At 35.8% G+C, this 22,260-nt stretch overlaps 1 protein-coding gene across 3 annotated transcripts in view; it reads left to right on the top strand.

The window, feature by feature from the left end:
- Positions 1 to 22,260, top strand: part of LOC137396182 (phosphatidylinositol 4-phosphate 5-kinase type-1 alpha-like) — a 62,168-nt gene that overhangs the window by 14,389 nt on the left and 25,519 nt on the right. For 2 of the 3 annotated variants that reach the window (XM_068082336.1, XM_068082337.1), the window contains exons 4-13: positions 4,390 to 4,557; positions 7,860 to 7,990; positions 10,021 to 10,138; positions 11,551 to 11,703; positions 11,841 to 11,900; positions 13,157 to 13,396; positions 13,720 to 13,867; positions 16,011 to 16,149; positions 16,804 to 16,936; positions 19,348 to 19,435. In XM_068082336.1, the coding sequence (XP_067938437.1) occupies positions 4,390 to 4,557; positions 7,860 to 7,990; positions 10,021 to 10,138; positions 11,551 to 11,703; positions 11,841 to 11,900; positions 13,157 to 13,396; positions 13,720 to 13,867; positions 16,011 to 16,149; positions 16,804 to 16,936; positions 19,348 to 19,435 (1,378 nt within the window). Of the gene's footprint in view, positions 1 to 4,389; positions 4,558 to 7,859; positions 7,991 to 10,020; positions 10,139 to 11,550; positions 11,704 to 11,840; positions 11,901 to 13,156; positions 13,397 to 13,719; positions 13,868 to 16,010; positions 16,150 to 16,803; positions 16,937 to 19,347; positions 19,436 to 21,848; positions 21,915 to 22,260 lie in introns of all 3 variants that reach the window. The other variant, XM_068082335.1, reaches the window with a different exon arrangement.

The following is a 22,260-nucleotide window of genomic DNA, read 5'->3' as shown; positions in this document are numbered from 1 at the left end:
GAATGCCAAGGATTAGCCATTGTTTGAACGGGAGACAAAAGTACCTCTGTTTGCCGCCATTCTTAAGCATATTTCCCATTTAGTCGCCATAACACATTAATACACAGATGGCTGCGATTAACTGTTCGTTTTTGAGCTTTTAAGAGCTTGTAATGACATTTCCACATATTTTGCACCTACACACAGCAGAGTAAGACTTGGTGAATCTTTTGATATCAAATGACTGAAATGTGAATTTTGTTGCGAGTCAACCTTTAACAAAGAGAGGCTTTTAATATATGTATGTAGCGTAGCAGTTGTTTCCGATCAATATTTGCAACGATCGTAAATCTTTCTGTCTAATTAAATGACTTGAAAATTATTAATAAAACCTTATATTTGATCGAAATTTACAAAAAAATTATTGAAACTTCAATCTGTAATGCTATCCACTGCTGTTATTTCAAAAAAAAATTTGAGCTGTCAGTTAACTTTTAATTTGACTGTGAATTCTCATCAGTTTTAATTCAGTTTAAATTTTGATTTGTTCTAGTTTGGTTGTGTTCCTTTAATATCTACTATAGAGTTATAGCTGCATAAAGGTCCGGCCACACGTAACGAATTATTCGTTCAATCTGACCGAATCCACGAATTTCACAGAATTCACAGATCTATTCTGCCGAATATCATAGATTCGTCTGAGCTGTGCATGCACACCGAATTCGTTACCGAAACGCGTTTAATTGGCTAACCAATTTTTTTAGCGAGCACGATTCTAGTAGCTTTGACAAGTGATATAGTCCAAGACACGTACGACGACACGCAATAAAAGTATGACCGCGATATGACTTGATACATACGATGCAACTTCCTATATGCGCTAGAGATAGCGACTGTTTTTGCGACGGAGCTTTTGCTGCATAAAAAGAAATTATTATTCTTGAAAAAGAAATAATTCATAGCTTCTAAAACATCTAAAAGAAAATTCTGGATACACGATGAGAAGTTCCTGTCATGGTGAACTAACGAGAAAGAACCAACAATAGCGCATATAGGCCGTTGCATCGTATGTATCAAGTCATATCGCGGTCATACTTTTATTGTGGGTCGTCGTACGTGTCTTGGACTATACCACTTGTCAAAGCTACTAGAACTGTGCTCGCTAAAAAAAATTGGTTAGCCAATTAAAAGCGTTTCGTTAACGAATTCGGTGTGCATGCACAGCTCAGACGAATCTATGATATTCGGCACAATAAATCTGTGAATTCTGTGAAATTCGTGGATTCGGTCAGATTGAACGAATAATTCGTTACGTGTGGCCGGACCTTTAGCTGTTAGCAATTAGAAGGGGAGGGGGCTGACTTGTTGTTTGCTAACATAGAAAAGATAATGGTTGGAATGCTGATATCTCGAGTATTATCAGGTCCATTAATATCTAAGTTGTATTCGCAGGTCATAGTCTGAGTTTAGTAACTAGCTCACCGCTCTCCTTGGCACATCTTCAAAAATTAGCTCATTTAAGAATGCTTGATAATGTGTTTGTTTAATCTAGCCAATGCAGGGTAATAGCTACAGCTTAATTTCTTGGTTTCTATAGAGTAATCCTGACTAAGAATTTATGAGGTTAGTCGGTGATAATATGAATATATCGAATCCTGTCGAGCTGAGTCAGAACAAGGTCTATGTTCAAACTTGGCTCAACCAATCTGTTCTACTTGCAAAAGACTCACCTCACCCCTTTCTTACCGTACAAAGAACCAAACTGCTCTGAGTATACATGGCAAAATATATATTGGCGCAAATATATAAATATATATACAGTATGTATGTGTATATAAACTATTTATTTTCAAAAGACAACTGCATGATATGAGTATTTTCCGTGCTATCCCAACCTCTGCTTGATGGGCTCCTTTTTTATCGTAAACATTGGCAGGTTCCACCCATTTCTGGGAAGGCCAGTTCGGTGGTAGACATGTCCTTCCGTGGCCGGCTTGGTAGTAGGTTGGTCTTTCATCTGCTGGATCAGTAAAATTAAAACTTTTAACAAAGATTTTATTATTTATCCGTTTGCGAATTGGTTTTATTATAATGGATACCGGATATATTGGAGAACGGGTTTGGATAACTCACTGTGGTGAGTTCAGCGAGGTATATCTTTTAATAACGGAATCAGTACACAAATTGCCAATTTCTAATTTTGACATAACATATTGTTGATATTGTTGGGTGGAACAACTTTGCCCTAACAGAAAAAAACGAAGAAACATCGTGTTGCATATACAGTGAAACATGGATAACTCGCCCTCGGATATAGCGAACACATGGTTAACTCGAATGGATTTGCTTGGTCTGTTCCCACGCAATGATAAATGGCTCTATATAACTCGAACTCAACACTGTTAATTCGAACTGTTTTTTGCCCAACGGCTACCGAAACGGTTGCTATCACTTTAGAAAATCACTTTATTCCAAGCCATAGAGGTAAACCTCAACTTTTCGTAATTCATAAGCGTCGTTATTACCACCATCGGCAACATATTTTTGTCAACGACTTTTCTAAAGGTTTGGTGAAATTTAGTTTATACCAAACATCCGCGTAGCGATCGTCCTTCGGAAGCGAGGTAAAGTGAGCTAATCTTTGCATAAACTTCAAGAAAAATCGGCAAAATTGATCGTGGGTAAAACGCTCAAAAGAAAAAGATGTATTTCCTTTTGAGCATTTCAACAACGATCAAGTTTTGCCAATGTCAATCTAAAAAATGTCCTGGCAATAACATCACCTCAAACAACGAACCAATCTCAAGTGATAGAAAAATCTATACTTTTCGATAAAAACGTTTTAAACTTTACATTAGAAACATTTAATTTGAAACAAGCCATTTGTGCTTTTGATTTATATTATAGTTTGTATATGTACTGATGTCTTTTATTTTGAGCATTTCAACAACGATCAATTATATTATATATTATAGATTGTATATGTACATGTATCTACTAACAAATAAGTAAATAAATGGACTTGTGACAATGCTCTGATAACTTGAACGCTCTGATAATTCGAACACTTTTGCTCGGTCCCTTGAAGTTTGAGTTATCCGAGTTTCACTGTACTTAGGTCCCAAAATATTTGTTAACAGGGGGATCGTAATGCGGGGGGCAGTGCTAAAAAAATTAGCGTGCACATACTGGTATAGGGTATGTGATTACATCCTAGATCATTATGTCTTCTATGGCTCAGTAGTAGGAGTGCCCGGTTTTTAAACTTGCGGTCGTAATCTCCGTGAGTCTCACAATGTGTTTAGTAAACTAAATTCATTTAAGTTAGATTCAGCATTTATGTTAAGCGTCTGTCTCGAAGGTAAGAACTTTCCAAGTAGTACATTGAAATGTTATATTATCTTGCAGATCATAACCACAAAATGTACTAAAGTCATTGTAGGTACTTATAGTTACTAAGGTTAACATAGTATTTTGGTACTACGGTATTTTTAATGATCAATGATGATTTTTACCAGGAGGTGATTGCATTAGATAATAACTATTGGTTTCTATACCACTTTATGTACGTCTATAGCCTACAATATTTTCACTTGCGAAAATTGGCATGCCAACACTGAAACAAACTGAAATCATATAATTGTATACCAAATAATTTTTGATTGTAATGGTAGCGAAATAAACTATATTTAGCCATTACTCCTTAATGAATTCACATTTACATTTGAACACCTTTACATTTTTATTTTTCCTTCTAATCTATTTCAACGAAAGACTTCTTTCAAGTTACGAAATTTTAAACTTACAGTTGTTTGAAAACCCTTACAGTTGTTTTGTTTAATTTTAATTTAGTTGTCCTGCACAAAACCATTTCCTCATGATATGACGTTTGAAACTTACAGTTGTTTGCCAAAATTTGAAAACCTTTACAGTTGTTTTTATTTTCTCTCTTAATTTATTTGAACTACACGAAACACTTCTCTCATGATATGTCGTTAGAATGGCAAATGTTGTTATACCTTGAATACAAATCAATTTTCTGTCCAAAGAATTTTTTATTACCCTGGCAGCGCCGGGTAGCACAGCTAGTCTTTACTATAATAAGAGCTGTGTCCGTTCTGTCCGTCCGTCCGAAGCCACAGTTGGAGGTTGGAAAAAAGATTGCATTGTATGGGATTTGAACTCCCGACTTTCAGCTGCCCCTGACGCTGCCAACTGCACGAATCATTTAGGCCTACTGTCCATAAGTTTGAGATTATTACGCCTGTGCTTAATCTCTGTGTTTATTGGTGTACCTGACAATTCCTCACACCGGACCGTCAGGAGACTAGGATTGAAGTGAAAATGTTTTTACTGCTTCTGACATCTGTGCAGGCTGTTTCAACTGGTTCTCTTGTTCTTTCCTTACAGCTCAGGCTCGCCTCACAAGACAGCACTGTGACAGGACCCATGTCTGCGTCAAGTGACCAGAGGACCCCTCCAATTGCTGCCCTTGCTGTGGCCACCCTTCCTATCGATGCAAAGAAGATTGGTCACCGGCGAGTGGACGAACAAACGGGTCAAGTGACCTACAAAAAGGTGAGCGAATTATCACATGTTATAGGAGACCGGAATGAGGATATTGACCGTAGAGCTTCGCGATTTTGGAAATCACCAGACGATTCGATAAAGCAAATTTGCAATATTGAATAGCGATATATCGCGCGAGTCATCTGTTTGTAGACCATTGGCGATATATCGGGATATCATTATGTAAAAATACTTATGAATTTTTGTATAGATGCGTTTGTATATTTAAAATTAAAAAGAAAATTGTTTCATGTTCATGATAATTGAAAAGACCATAAGGCCAGTGCACTTTAGTTCCAGTATCGTCCACTCTGAAAATCATCAGGTGTGAGATAAATCGCCATTGTAAAATTATGTCAATAATACGATTGACGATGCCTCTTTAAGTGTTGGAGATTTTCAAATCGTCTACCAGCAAAAATCGCCACTGAACAGTTAAATCGGCACATCGGGAAGAACTGTGCCAACATCAACTGAAGCTAAACCCTGATGTTGGTTTAGCATTGAACTGCTGCATCCGAAACTGAAAAGCATTAGCACTGCTTTTTGTTTTGATATTAACATTTAATTAATCGTCCATCTCTCTGGTATTCATTCTGAACCACTTTATTTTATTTTACAAGGACTCAGTTTTTATTGTAAATCCAACTATTTGTGTGTTGTGGAGTTATTTGTAAACATAATCCATCGCTGACAATCAACGATGACAATCAGTTGGTGTTACTAGCAGGCACTCTTAATAGACGCAATTGTCGACAATTTCCATCAGTTTGCAGAGGATTTCACTCGGTATTTCAAGAGATCTAGTGCAAAGCAAGCTTATTAGTAAGAGTGGGCTTTTTTTGCGACCTACCTTTGTGACCTATTTTCGTGTTTACATCTCTCTGGTTAAAAGCGCTGTCATCATCACCCTCTGTCAACCACCAAGCCTCCTACAATGGTTACATTTTTTGTAATGTTTATTGTGCTAGCAGAGAGTCTTGTGATAGAATTATTGCACGATTAGTGCATTACTCAAATAATATAACAAACCGAATGATAACTACTGGAATCATTATTAATTAATTAATAATTGATTAATTAAAATAAATTATTATTTATAAATAAATCTATAACATGAAAGAATATTTTGGATATTTGTTATTTTTTTGCTATCAGTCGTTTTAAATGATAGATAAAACATTTAAATGTTTTAAATTTTATCATTTAAAACATTTAAATGATAACATTTAAATGTTTTCTAGCTACCTCTCTCCATACATAGGCCTTTGTAATTGACCAACGCGAAAGAATTCATATTTATTTGGTTCAATAAGAGCTAATTTAAATATGCCAACTTTAACATAATCATAAAATTCTGTACATGTAAATGATGAGATGACTATAATGTTGGCCAATATGGGGCTCAAACCTATGACATTCAGCTTATTAGACTGACGCTCTCACCAACTGAGCTAATCGGCCGTTTTGTAACACCTTCTGAATCTTAACAATAATTGTATCAATATTTATTATCTATGCTTTGTGACAGGAAAAACTAACTGATGGTCTAACAATGACCAATAATAATCTAGATCTTGATTTCACTATACTTATATTTAATGCTGTAGTGTTTTTCTTCAGATCCTCTAAGATTCCAAATATTTTGCTGTTCTCTAATAGCTTGTCAGCCAAAATTTATATTCATTCTTAAAAACCACTCCGTATTATTTGATCATCCATTAATCGTAAACTATTGATAATCTATAATTGATGATAATTGATGAGCCATAATTGATGAGCCAAGACTCAGATTTTATGATGCTTCTCTCCAACGTATTTTAGTTTCTAGTCTAGTTCTCTTCAACTCTTACTAGTTCACAGCAAGTAGAAGATAATTGAGGTTTTACGATATCTACTTTAGTGACTCCTCGAGCCTGGTTCCCATATCGAATGCGAGACTCAGCGGTAATCTCGCGCAGCAAAATACTTGTGGCGCTAAACTCGACAGCTGATGTTTGCAAAAAGCTGCATAAAAATGGCCGCTAGCCATGCCGTTTCGAAAGTGCTGACCTTTAACTGTACAGCGCATTTTGGTGAGGTTTTGCCTGCGGCTCTTCGCGAAAGTTGAACAGTGTTGAACTCTTGCTTTGGCCACCGGCAACTACCAACGGTACTCGGCACGTAGGTTCACATTTCACCGCTGACAGCGCTGCGGTGCTTGCGACGTATATGGGAACCAGGCTTTACACAACCATGTTTGCTTTATGATATGTTATCGTTTTATATCTTTGAATGACAAACATTGTTCATCAAAACATTAACTCTTTCGCTACGGAAAACCTTTATAAAGTCTCACCTTAGTACCTATACAAAACATTGACCACTGTTCACAGAGTTCACAGATCAACCTGAAATTTTGCGACAATAAATTTAGGATATTAGGCTATCATTTTGTCGAAATGACGAGCCAATTAGTTTTCTTTTTACTGAAAGTTTACAAGTTTCTAAATTATCTTCATTTTTAAATTTGATAAAACGAAAATTGTAAATAATTACCCAATCATATTCTGCTAATAAAATATTTTAATAGCAGGGCTCGATTATTTCTGGTAACTAATTTTTTATATTAGAAAATTTGGGTCTGTGTTTCGGTCAAACTATATAAACGATAGCGTTTTTCGTTTACAGCCGGTTTGCCTAAATTACCAAAAAATATTATACATGGCTTTTGCGTACCAAATTCATTGATACTTGTCTAGAATTTTCTGTTGATTCCAGCAGGCTTTTAATCCTTCGTTTTTTTGGGACCTGATCCACCATCGTGGTCCACCATCCTTGTAGACAACTTTTACCGTTGAAAACATGAAGCTTCTGCAATTAATTTTTGTGAACGGCACTGTGTTTCCCAATTTTGTACAGCAACGCTGAACACTTTTTTAAAGAATCCCGATATAAACTCGAAATAACATCGAAAATAATATAAAATAACGTACAGTGAACAACAATGATGATTGTTTGTCAACAAATGTAGTGGCGTTTCCGCGAATGAGCACACGTGCAGACGAAATGATGACCCCAAAAAACGAAGGATTAAAACTTTTACTGAAACTTTAGATTTTACAGGAAAATAACCAGTGTATGTCAGCGAAACATTTTCGGCATGACTCAATTTTGTTCGAACGAGCAGAAATTCATAGTGAAGCAGTTAATATACTTATTAAAATGCATGAGCTGTTCAAATAAACCATCTGAGTTGGTAGATTCTTAGCATCAACAATAGTCTCATGGTACATGCTCAGAATAGTGGACTTTATGAAATGTTTCTGTAGAAAACCACGTCAGACCTCATGCACTCCATACAGCTAGGCATAGGCCAGAGTGTCGGCAGACTTACTTCCAAGCCTACGAGAGATGTCCTCATGCAAGACTTCAGTGTCGTAGAGAACATCAACTTCCCAGAGTGAGTTTAAAATGCTAGACAATATTTTTTAGACAATATCTGTGTGAAGCAATCTGTCAATTCATAATAATTGTATAAAGCATAGATATAATAAACATTATATCTATGATATAAAGTTTCTGCCGATTTGAAGAGTTAGTCTTTGTGTAAATTAATAAAGTGTAAATTAATTTTTATTACATCTTGAAGCACAAATTGTTTAAAACCTTCATTTAACGCCATGACGCTCTATTTTTCAACCCTTTTGTTAGAGTGGTGCTTTACTAGAGGTGACGTTCAAATAAAGGGTGGCGTTGTATTTTTCAAACTTCTCGTCAGAATGTTGGGAAAATAAATTTAACCCTTTTTTGCGAATCGAATGTCGGCTATATTTTTTTGCACTCTCTTTTGTGACATTAACCCTTTTGATTGCAAGAAGTTTGCTAATTTACCTTCAACTTATTGATCTCTAAATATCAATAAGATATCAAATCTACCAGTTGATATCTTTTTCTATTTATCACTTGCTATTGTGGGTTCGTAAAGATCAAAATGGCGGTCAAATGGAGGCGGCGTTCAATTAAAGGGTAGCCCTCTATTTTTCAACCCTTTGCAATAGCGGCGGTGAAATAAAGTTGGGCCCTCAAATAACGGTGGCGTTCAATTAGAGATTTTACGGTAAGTTAGTATTTTTCAAGTTATTCATTGTGTTATACTCCACGATGAACCTTTTTGATTGTGATTTAATTTTTCCTGAAAGTAGTTTTCAATAAAAAGTTATTCAGCTCACCAAACGCTTACGTAGACGAGAGAAATCCATTATTTCTTCTTCAGATTACTTCAGCGGTTTTAACACAATTTTCACAAATGATTATACTAAACAAACGTTAATTTTTTGTAATACTTTACGCAGCTTAGCCGTACATCAATTGTAGTGACTGTCTCCCAAATGCATGAAATAAAAAGCCAGCAATAGTCATTCATTGCTAAGAATTTTCCTCTTGAACAAAGGTATTTCACAATCTGAAGCGATACTGAAAACTAGGCAGTGAAAATATCCTGAGATTTAGACCTTTTTAAAAATTGACCTGGTTTATGATTTCTTTGTTTCACCACCAGCCTGTCAAAACTGAGCTAGGTCGTAACTTAGAAAATATCGAATATGTTGAAAGTTTCATTTTTAAAGTTGATGTCCAAGCTTTTCTATCCTGTCCTAACTGTTTGCTGAAACATTGCGCTGTTGACTTCGTAATATGGTAAAATCTTTCATGTTCTGTTAAAGGAATGAAAGGTTTTTGTTGTATTATAAATGATATTATATATAATGGATGTGCCCTGGGCGTCTTTAGACCACCCATAGGAATGTCTTGGTGAGTTTGCGAAATGTTTTAACACCAAGCTGGGAAAGAAACCATGCCAGTCATTTTAGGCACCTTTTCCAGTTTTATTGACTTGTCAAATTTTTATTACAATTACAATTTATAAGCTCAATTACATTTGTTTTTAACAAGTTTTAAATATGCATTACTAATATTATTGTACCTTTTATTAAATATATATTATTTGTTAGAATATAATATTATCAAATAATGTTATTTGAAAGCTATTATTTTTGTTAGATTTTAGAAAAATCGTTCATTTATAAATTAATTTAGATTTTGGTCGTGTACTTTTTTATTGAATAAAATTTTTTTTAATAAACTTTTAATAAAACTTTTTTAATAAAATGTGTTGATGGATTCTCAGACTTTTAGAAATTAATTATGTTCATTTACTTATTGATTAGGTGTAAGAAAGTTTCTTTTGCAGTTTGTTCCATTCTTGCTTTTTAATTCTAAGGGAAAATATTTATCCATAAGCCTTGCTATCATGTTGCTAGTATTTGTTACAAGGAGTTGTCTTCACATATAATGGGAAATGACTCCTGGTGTTTTTCTTTTCATTATTACTTAGACAGCCACTTTTAAATTCTAGACTGTCTTAACTTCTTGATTTTTGTCATCATTTGTTTTGCACTCCGTTACTGATTGAATACATCATCGCTGTTACAGGAATGGCAGCAACCAGACACCTGCTCATCGTGTCGGAGATTTCAGTTTTAAGACTTATGCTCCCATAGCGTTTAGGTACTTCCGTGAGCTCTTTGGCATCCAGTCTGACGATTTTCTGGTGAGTTTCTCTGATTTAGTGCTGCACGATATCTTTGCATGTACATTTGATTATTTGGTCTTTAAATATATATCGAAAAATATCGAACATTGGAGTTGTCTTTTTTCGATATATAATGTTAGGCTTTAACATGAACGATATAAAGGTCCGGCCACACGTAACGAATTATTCGTTCAATCTGACCGAATTAACGAAGTTCACAGATTTCACAGATTTATTCGGCCGAATATCACAGAATTCGTCAACGAAACTTTTTTATTTGGTTTACCATTTTTTTAGCGAGCACGATTCTAGTAGCTTTGACAATTGGTATAGTCCAAGACACGTACGACGACACGCAATAAAAGTATCACCGCGATATGACTTGATACATACGATGCAACGGCCTATATGCGCTATTGTTGGTTCTCTCTCGTTGGTTCACCATGGCAGGAACTTCTCATCGTGTATCCAGTATTTTCTTTTAGATGTTTTAGAAGCTATAAATTGTTTCTTTTTCAATAAAAGTAATTTCTTTTTATGCAGCAAAAGCTCTGTCGCAGAAACAGTCGCTATCTCTAGCGCATAAAGGCAGTTGCATCGTATGCATCAAGTCATATCGTGTTGATACATTTATTGTGTGTCGTCGTACATGTCTTGGACTATACCACTTGTCAAAGCTACTAGAGTCGTGCTCGCTAAAAGAATTGGTTAGCCAATTAAAAGCGTTTCGATGACGAATTCGGTGTGCATGCACAGCTCAGACGATTCAGTGATATTCGGCCGAATACATCTGTTAATTCTGTGAAATTCGTTAATTCGGTCAGATTGAACGAATAATTCGTTACGTGTGGCCGGACCTTTAAAGGGTATTGGTTAATATTGGTTGAAAAACAAGAGTTGTCTCCTCTTTACAATGAAGAGAACGGACAACTCCAGTTTTGCAAAATAAAATAAGCAGATATTTCGATAAAATATCGGCTTCGATATTCATATCGCTTTGAAAACTAATCCAATATAAATCATTCACTGAAATATATCGTCACATCGAATTATATTGCTTTATCGTGCAGCACTACTCTGATTCCACCATTGAGAGTGCTGCGGCAGTGACCACAATGGTTTAGCGGTAGGGAATAGCTGATGTTTCACTGATTCTCCAATTAATTATCATTTTCAGATTTATAACAAAGTTTTACACGAGATTTACGAGGTGGTCGATCGGCCCAGGTTAGGGTGTCAGGCTACTGAGCTGAGTGTCAAGAGCTTGAGTCCTGTACAAAGCAATCTTTATCCTAACCTCTGACCCTGGCATCGAACAGCTAGACAGCTATTATTATAGTAAAGAGGTTATGAAGAGTTTAAAATATTGATGACATAATAAATATTCATTCAAAACTTGGGAAATGTACATAATTTTATTATACATTTAGATATCACTGACGAGTTTACCGCTGACGGAGTTGTCCAACCCCGGCGCGAGTGGCAGTGTGTTCTTCATTACAGAAGATGATGAGTTCATAATTAAAACAGTCCAGCACAAGGAGGCTGACTTTCTCCAAAAACTGCTTCCAGGATATTATATGGTTGGTTGTAAACTTGTAATGAGAGAATAACTCTAAATGGCATTGTTTGCTTTCTCTTTTCTCGGGAATTCTGCTTTTTTGTAACTTTAACTTTTTGCGTTTTTCCTTTTTATGAACACTCGCCTTATCATTTTTAGAATCTTAACCAGAATCCAAGGACGCTACTGCCCAAGTTCTATGGACTGTATTGTCTACAGGTGAGTGCAGGTCGTTCCATGACATATTTTCTCTTTCTGGAAAAAAAATTAGCTTAGTATCTAGACGGATGATATATAAACATTACCTCTGGTTAGATTTCCAGCCGCAAGTTTCTAGAATGCACAATATTAACGGACTTGTTCTCATTATTGCAAACAGTTGCAGCCATATAAAAAATTATAGTATTGGATATTTTAGACAAAAAAATATAGCACTAAACTGCTAAGGAGTGCAAAAGGGATCTTTTTTCGTTTGTCACTCATCAATATCCAATATTTTGCTACCATTAGCAACTATAATCTTAGAATTGGGCGCTTGATCTGTAAAATAAATAACTTCTATCCAACCTGTACCTAATAGCATTTCAAAGATTTTGATGAAATCTGGTTCATGTTTGATTATAAATGCATATATAAGAGCTTATGTAATGGTATAGGTAATGTAAATAGAATATACATGTAAATATATAACTTTTATGAATATCGTTTGATAAGGTTTTACAGTTAAGTGCGCAGAGGAAAAACTCGTAAGAAAATCAAATTATTAAATAAAATGATATAATTTTTGACATTTGGGAAAATAGACGGTTGTTTGGAGAGGTTGTCAGATTTAGAGTGTTGGATATCAACTTACACAAAAATTTTGTTGTAGATCTCATAAAAAAGTATCACTAGTTTTCTATCATTTGCGATTGTTTTTTATGTTTGAGGTGCCCTTACTGCCAGGATGTTTCAAGGTTAAAATTGACAAAACTTGATCCATGGTTAAAACACTCAGAAGAAGAATATGTGCTAAATGACATCACTTGTTGTTGTCGTTGGGATAGTTGATATCGGCTATTGTGGTCATCCTTGAAAATGTCTTGAATCTCCGAATCTCGAAACATCCTGACAGTCAGATCAATTCAAACATAAAAAAAATTGCAAATTATAGAAAAATACTGATACTTTCTGACAAAATCTACTGATTTTTTGTGTAAGGTAAATCGTTAAAGGTAAAGGAGATGTCGAATGAGGTGGCTTTTAAAGTATGTAGATTGGATGATTTGCTTAGTTTCAAATTATTGTTAGCAAGGGTTTTAATCGTCTTCTATCAGCATGTAGTATATCTTAAATACTTGTTTTTCTCTACAGCGTCTCTCAGCTGTCTTTATTCTGTCTTTAGCTGTCTGATACTTTATTCTAGAAGGAGCTCAACTCTACTTTATACGTTGTCATAGAGATGGAGCAGCTTATGACATGTGCTACTCTTGTAGACGGGAGGAAAGAATATTAGGCTGTTAGTCATGAATAATCTCTTGCCTTCAGCGATAATAAATAGCGAAAAGTATGACTTGAAAGGCTCGACGTACAAACGAAAAGCATCCAAACATGAACTCTCTAAGTCTGCACCAACGTACAAAGACCTCGACTTTAAGGAGAGGAACGGCGAAGGCATCTTGTTGGAGTCGGAGACTTATGATGCTCTCATGAAAACTATAAAAAGAGATTGCAGGGTGAGATGGTTACCTTTCTAAGATCTAAGGCTAAATGTATCATACGAGTGTGTAAAACACAGCATTTTTTCTGATTGTTTTAACCGCAATTAAGTTTTGTTGATTTAAAATTATGAAGTATCTTGGCTGTCAGATCACCTCAAACATCAAACACAATTACAAATGATAAAAAAAAACTGATACTTTCGAATAAAATTACCGAAAATTTGCGAAAGTTCATCTTTGAATAAGTTTATAATAGCACAGCAAACAATTAAATTAAACGTCAGGCCTCCACATAGCAATCAGTGCAGCGTGTCGTAGTTGTCTCCCTTTCCCCGCAGGTTCTTGAAAGCTTCAAGATCATGGACTACAGTCTTCTCATGTGTATGTTCAATGTGGATGATGCAAAGAAACAGAAAAATTCTGAAGCTGAAAGCGTTAACAAACCAGTCACTCCACTCAGGGAGCAGCCAAGTACCTCTAATGCAGGTGCTGCAGTCTCATTATATTTGGTGGTGGGGAAGTATTTAGGCATAGAGAAGTATTTAGGCATAGTCATCACAGTAATGTTATCTGTGCCATAGGCCATTTACGGCGTTTTTGTATTTTCTGTGTTCAGGCTGGAAAGGTTACCAAAAATTTGCTTTGGATTGGTATAAGTGATAAGCATTGGTTTAATCCTACATGTATTCTTGAAATTGAATTTATCTTCTGCTTGCCGCTTTCTTTGATATTACTAACACGGTAATTACACTATCAATGACTTGTGAATGAATCCAGTAAACTACCGTAAAACCTCTATTTGAATGCCACTATCAATGACTCTCCAATAAATCCAGTAAACTACCGTACACCCTCTATTTGAATGCCACCTTTATTTGAACGCCACCTCTAATAGAGCGCCACCATTTAATTGAATGACACCGCTATTTGACCCCCACTTTGACATTCTTTGATCTTTAAGAACTCATAATAGCGAGTGATCAGTAGAAAACGGTCCACCAAATGTTACTAATAATGACTCAGTTACAGCAATAACAATTAATTCTTTCGTTGTTTCTGTAGTGGTTGCCATGATTTTAGCGATGGTCTACTAAAAGATAGTTCCTTTTAATCATTGGAACTATGCTCTGATTCGAAGTATCTAATGTTTTAATCCGATTCATTGTTTTCAGATTCATCCATAATGTGGTCTAAAATCTGATCTGAAGACTAGCATTTTGATGAACGATGAGAATACTCGTCAGGAACACTATACGGTGTAATAGCAGCCATTGTTATGGCGTATCAAAGTCTATTTTCTAACACCAAAGCTTTACAGTTTTTTTTCTTTAAAACTTTGAATGTAATACCATTTAATAATTAATAACTGTTTCTGACACCTTTTCTTAAAGTAGTTTCTTGTTTAACTCGGTGTTACACTTCGGCGTATGTGAAAAATAGGTTTGGCAAAAGTGCCGATGTCGATAGCATTAATGTCACTCCGTCTGAAGGAGAGTGCAAAACATAGGCGACATTCGCTTCGCCCATAAGAAAGTTAAATTTATTATCCCAAAATTCTGACGAGCTAGTCGACAAAGTACAGCGTCACCCACTCTTTGAACGCCACCTCTAATAAAATGTCACTATAGGGGCACGCACCGCCATCATGTTAATATAAAATATAAAAACTATGTTGAAAAATATAAAGAATATAAAAATGCCACGGCATGATGTTCAAATAGAGGCTTATGTATTAGGTTTCTTTAACTGCATTTACTGTAAGGTTAAAGTTCATTTCCGCTGTTATTTTTGATGACATACATAAACATTATTACACTTGAAGACTGATATAATTTGCATTGTATCTTTTAACATGCTTTTATGTAGCTAAAATGTTTTCCGAAAGCTAATTTGCTAGCAATTTCGTTGAATATACAGTGGCTTGCGAACTAAACTGGATCCGTTTGTTGGAAAATGAAAATTCTTACCCATTGTGAATTTGGTCAATAACCATAAATTATATATTGACATAATCCTCATTCTTGCTTCAAATATGTAAACAAAATGGCTGTAAAATTGTTTCTGAATGATTATGTAGACTAAATTCAAAACATTTATTTTTTTAATGGCAGATGATAACAATCTGTACAGACATGATCACACCACACACACCTTTATTTGCTTATTTCAAGTCATCTATATGTATATCACTGTATACGTGGAATAAATAAAAAATTAAATATCTGAGAGAGCACAACAGACTAAAACAATAAAGTAAGAATCGGTTCTCATAGACTAAAACAGTAAACTATTTATTAAGATCTCGAGCTATGGTTTTCATTATGTATATAAGTGAATGTGCATATCTACTGTCAAATCTAGCGTATTTTTTTAAAAAGTTAGGAGGTGCGCGGATTTGGTATCCCAACATTTTACGTGTCTCCCAATTGCACAGAACTATTTATCTCTGGATAAATATGGAATTGCCATAGGTATGTTGGTTGCCTATTGTAGCCCGGATTATTATTTTAAAAAGTCTGAATCGTTCTACCATAGTCATTCAAGTGAATATAGCCTGATGACTTATGTTTTGAATGGTATGAGGCTCTTTGGTATACTTGAAAGATAGCTAAGTTTCTTGTAACCGTAGGTGCAGCAGCTGGTGTTGCCATCCCCGGCCTGATCACGAGAGGTCGCTCTACGAAACAGAGGCTAGCCCAGTTTTCTACTGCCATGGAGTCCATTCAAGCTGATGCTGATCCTGTTGAATTGGAAGATGAGGATATACCGTAAGTGTATATACCTGTAAGTAAGTGTAAGTACAAGTGTAAGTGTAAGTACCTCTTTGATAATTTGTCATATAAGATAAATATATGACATAACAGCAAAAATGTGTCTATCTACTTAGTTATCTATTGATAGAGTACTGCTCCTTTTGGTATCTTGATATTTCATATTTTTGAAAGTACGATCTAAAATAAACAAAAAATATTTTTGATTGAAAGCGTGGTCCTTAAAGGAAATAGATCGAATCTGTGGTCAGGTATCAATGTTATTTCTGTTGTCCATAAACCATGAGCTATACCCTGTCAATAAATCACCAGCTATATCCTGTCAATAAACCATCAGCTATAACCTGTCAATAAACCCTAGCTATATCCTGCCGATGGACTGCTAGCTATATCCTGTCAATAAACCATCAGCTATAACCTGTCAATAAACCCTAGTTATATCTTGCCACTGGACTGCTAGCTGTATCCTGTCAATGGACTGCTAGCTATATTCTGTGGTTGGACCACAAACCGTTTCCTGTCACTAGACCACACCTGCTATATTCTGTCCATTGAACATTGGCTATATTTTGTCCATGTACCACTTGCTAAGTCTTGTCTTGTTTTGTTTCGACAATCAGAAAAATTTAATGTTGTCATTAACTTTTGAAGACCTGGTGGAATTCCAGCCCGTAACAGCAAGGGACAACGACTCCTGCTCTATTGCGGTATAATTGATATACTTCAAAGCTATCGGTTCAGAAAGAAACTGGAGCATGGCTTCAAAAGTATCGTCCATGATGGGGTACGGTTTTTGGCACCCTTTATCATCATTTTCTAGCCTTAGGATGTGTATTAATAACATGCTTCTTCTCACGGACATCACAGTTCACCCAAATTCATAGAAGACTAATTTAGCATTGCATAGGTTGTGTAAGACAGTTGCTTTGAGCTCTGATATAGTATAGAAGGTACTCAACAGTATGCTTTATGTTCAGAAATGGCATCTAATGACATCACTAGGTACATCATGCTCGTGTTTGTTAACCCTTTGAACCCTGACAAGCGGAATTTCGGCATCCTTATGTCTCTGTTTACGAATGCTGTTTCTAAATAACAGCGTAAACCAATCAAATTAATTCTTGCGTAGGACATTAGACCAGAAATTTCATTTCTACTTTTTACCGTTTTCAAACATCTTTATCTACTTCATTCTTTATTATAAAAATTCTACTGGGATGATATCACGATAAAAAATTAATACGACTCATTTGTTGGTGTGTGATAGATGGTTGTGATGGAGATGAAGAATTATGGGATATTAACTATAATCTTGCCGAGTATTTTGGGTCATAAAACGATGATGAATGTGCGCTTAATATATATTATGCTACTGTTAAGATTTTCAGATGTTGTTAAAATCGTACAAAATTTTTATGGTTTCAGCCCAGAGAGATGTGAAACAATTATTTTTTATGTTTGATGGCATTTGCTGTGTTGTTGTATTTTTTAATACCAATGTTTCACCAAATATCATTTGATTCTGAGTATATCTATCTACATATTTCTCAAAGTTTGTCGTTTGTAGGATTGATTGTTTAGCTATAGATTTTAAAATCTTGGAATAAATATTTCGTACCGAAGAAGATGTAATCTCAGACCCTGCTGTTCACCAGTCTGACGCTTCACCCACTAGACTACAGATATCAAATTGCTAGCTTGCCAATATAAGTCATTATATGAGAGCAAATACCTAACTTTGCGTACGACGCCAGTCATAGCGTAACGTCACGAGAAGCCGTTCGCTTACATTATTAAACTGGCTAATAGCGAGCAACTCTCTACTTCTCATTGTTTATAAGACAAAACACTTCTCTCATGTTATGTAGTTTGAAAGTTAGAATGGCAAATGTTGTTATATGTTAAATACAAAGCAATTTTCTGTCTGAAGACTTCTTTATTACACGGGCAACGCCGGGTGGCACAGCTAGTTTAGATATATTTAATAAGTTTCAAAACTTTCTATCGTTGGACAAATTACCCAGGGATACTGACACAGGGTCATCAGGCCAGGGTTCAAAAGGTTAAGCGCTCTTTTTATTGCTCATGTTTTATCAGCTCTATCAGCGGCGATCTATTAACGGCCATCTACTAGCGGCCATCTATTAGCGGCGATATATTAGCTGAGATCTATTAGCGACGACCTATTAGCGACGACCTATTAGCGACGACCTATTAGCGACAATCTATTAGCGGCGATATATGAACAGCGATATATTAACAGCGATATATTAGCTGAAATCTATTAGCGGCCATCTATTAGCGGTGATCTATTAGCGGCCATTAAATAGCGATGATATATTAGCGGCCATTTAATAGCGATGATATATTAGCGGTGATCTATTACCGGCGATCTGTTAGCGGCGATCTATTAGCGGCGATCTATTAGCGGCGATCTATTAGCGGCGATCTATTAGCGACGATTTATTAGCGACGATCTATTAACAGCGATAATATTAGCGGCGATCTATAAACGGTGATCTATTAGTGGCGATCTATTAGCAGTGATCTATTAGGGGTGATCTATTAGCGGCGATCTATTAGCTGTGATCTATAAGCGACGATCTATTAGCGGCAATCTATTAGGGGCGATATATTAACAGCGATATACTAGCGGCGATCTATTAGCGACGATCTATAAGGGGCGATCTATTGGCGGCGCTCCATTAGCAGCGATCTACAAGCGGCGATCTATTATCAGCGATCTATAACCGACGATCTATCAGTGGCGATTCATTAGCGGCCATCTAATAGCGGCGATATATTAGCGGTGATCTATTAACAGCGATATATTAGCGGCGATCTATTAGCAACGATCTGTAAGCGGCGATCTATTAGCAGTGATCTATCAGCAGTGGTCGCACTATTTCACTCAAATCACCTCACTGCTGTAAAGAGAAAATTTTTTTTATCCTTTCTGCTCCACCATCCTTTCAGCTGTTGTTCTTTTGTCTATCCGTTGTTTTTGTACTGAAAGGAAGGTAGATGTGAGGATTTGTTTAAAACTATTTTGGCCATTGCTGACCCTAATCATGATGCCGTTTGATATTTGAAAGAAACTTGTGATTACATCACTTTTCTCTTGCATCATTTCACTTTCCATACTTTTTCTTATTGAACCCAGGCTATAGAGTGTTTGAACTCTATTTTTTGCAGGACACAATATCCGTTCACAGGCCAAGTTATTATTCTCAGAGGTTTCAGTCTTTCTTTGAAAAGGATGTTTTTAAAAAGATCGTTTCGCGTGAGTATATCGAATGGGTGTGACAGCTTGTATTATTAATATAACCAACCTAAGCAGACGCCCTTAATAGTGTGAGCAATTTGACTCAACCCCTTCATTTATACTACAGCTGTTGCACGTTACACGCATTAGAACCATAGTAGCAGTCTAGAGCTGGCCACAAACTTTTGAATCGTGAACTAATTGAGGCCGGTAGGTGAAGAGTTGTGTTGAGGGCACAACTCCTTGGTTGTTTGGTCGCATGAAAAGCTTGGAGAGTCAATGAGCTCATTGACTCGCTTATCACAATGCTGACGTGAGAAGCTGCTAACTTTCATAATAAAAATAACATTGCATGTTTTTAGAAGCAAATGTTCAATACTGATGAACACTAATGTTTTATATAAAATATAATAATTTTTGATATGAATCAGTTTATGTAAATAAATTACAGATGAAATAAGAAAAATAATCATAAAAAGAATAATAAAAATTACTCATTTTTCACATTCAGTCGCACTACAAGATTGTCAGCTCACTTGCATTTCGCTTATCGCTTCTCAATAATGGTTGTGTGGCCGGCTCTTAACTTCTGTTTAGTCAAACCTTGACTTATATAGCTCCTATATTTGAAAAGTTGAGCAAATATTTTGCAATATGAAATAATTTTCAACATACAAGTTCATAGAAATTCAAACTGAAAATAATAAAATATTTTTAAATTAGACTAATTCAAACTATATTCATTGTAAGTTGGAGTAAGTTGCGTTGCCATTTACTCTGCCAATAAATTTAAGCATTGCTGAGCAAACACCTTGTTTATGTGTTACTAAGGTAACAGTAAATTTAGTAAAAACCACTTTTTACTAGATACTGCATTTTTTATATATAATATTAGGTCTTTACATTTAGTTTTTCTACACAGTTTTATATAATATATTTACTTTAATGCTATACACACTTTAAACCATTTGAAGTGTTTGTCAGTGTTTTCAGCCCCTTAAACGAATTTAACAAAATACTACATACAGTATTCAAGAAAATTTGCTCGAGTGCGATGGTTTTGACATATGAAGCAAATATTGGAATGGATCGAATCGGTATGTCGAGGTTGATGACAAAATTCAATATGAACTCGGCTGCGTTTAGCTAAACCAGCTAAACACGGTTAGCTAGAGTTTGGTAATTCTCGCGTGCAGGTGCTAATGGTAACCCAGATGGTCTTACTGAGCTGGACCTCGCTGACATTGCTGTCTCTTCCAGGTGAACCTAGCTGGCCGCTGACAATAGTTTATCAACTGCACGATAGCGGGTTCATTTCCATGCTCGAAATGAGTTTACATGCGCTCAAAGCATAAATGCTAGTGTTAAAATTCGCCTTGTGGAAAGCAAAATGGTTTTTGAATTACGAGGGTGTGAAACAGTTTGTGAGCACAATTTTATGTAAAGGAGGCTTATACGCCAAATTTCCTAACAGTATAGCATCACTCTTCTTACAACTTGATAAAATGGTTATGCAGTTTTTGCTGCCAACTTGAAAAGCATCTGCGGCATCAACGAGTTAGTTGGGGTCGTATGTGTACTTGCACTGAATTTGTTTGCAAAGTGTTTGTCTCGAGGTCCTAAATGCTTCAGCCAATAATCTATTTCATGAATTGTTATAACTTTTACATAAATATCGGAAATGGTTACTGACAGCATTAGAGAATGTTGTATTAGAACAAACAAGAGGTATGAATTGAGTGACAAATTCATTGCAAGCATACCTTTACCTTTTAAAAGTCCACCAACTTGTTCCAAGAATTATATCAAGAGAAATTATCAAAGGAGATGCAAGTGGTGTACTATTATATCTAGTACTATGTACTCTTTCAACCAAATGATTTAGTTAGCGATTTAAGGCATATGTCAATTTATCAATCAGCTCCATCATATACGCCCCTAATAAACTTGCTGTGACTGCAGAATGTTCATAATATTATGTTATCTGGATACCCTTGCTTCAAATGAGTTGGATCTTGGTGATCATAGTGAAAGGCCACGGCATATTCTAGTGTTGCTAGACTGATTCACGTCTCATAGTTCAAGGACACCTTTGACCTTAATCTAAATAGCCATTAGGACAAGGTCGTAGCAAGCAGAGATGTTTTCCAAGATATGTTTTTTTGTGTGGCTTCAATATATAAGATTTAGGGTGCTTTCTGGTTCCATCTGGGGTACAGATAATATTAGTTGCTGTTTACTTAAGTATGTGGAGAGGATCTGAAAGCACCCTTTGTTGAGGTACCAAGGCACCACGACTGTTTGTATGTCTGACCACGATTAGAAGTGCCACCTTAATCTTGTTTGTTAACATCCATGTAATATGTCTCGATGGGAACATGATTTTGAACCAGGCATACCTAGTGTGGATCATATCTCTCTACACTTACAGTGGATTCTCCCACCGTGACTGGTCGGAATGCACGATTTCGTAAACTTGTGCACACAGTCAACTTTGGTAACTAGCTAGTTTAATGTGTCACCCACCCACCATCAGTACTCATTCGCTCTTGGTACGCTCCCTCACCTACAGGCTATAAACTCATCAAGTTTGGTCAGAGTTGCACGCATTGCTTTAGTATCGCTAGCAAACTCAATCTTTGAGAAAGTCAATGACGATTATGGGTGCTTCAGGAGTAGTCGGATTTTTGCCTGTGTGTCGCACATGGTCAGTGGTTTACTGAAAAGTCGAAATTTGAAGCATCATGGAAAATGTAGATTTTCCTTAAGGGTTTTTATATACAGTCAAACCTCATTTGATTTTTTCAAATTTTTCAACACCTCAATTTGAAACCTCGTAAATT

This window comes from Watersipora subatra, chromosome 5 (assembly GCF_963576615.1).
Source record: "Watersipora subatra chromosome 5, tzWatSuba1.1, whole genome shotgun sequence".
NCBI classification, from domain to species: Eukaryota; Metazoa; Bryozoa; class Gymnolaemata; order Cheilostomatida; family Watersiporidae; genus Watersipora; species Watersipora subatra.
The sequence above is the reverse complement of the archived record's forward strand: the minus strand, read 5'-3'. Positions and strand labels throughout refer to the sequence as shown.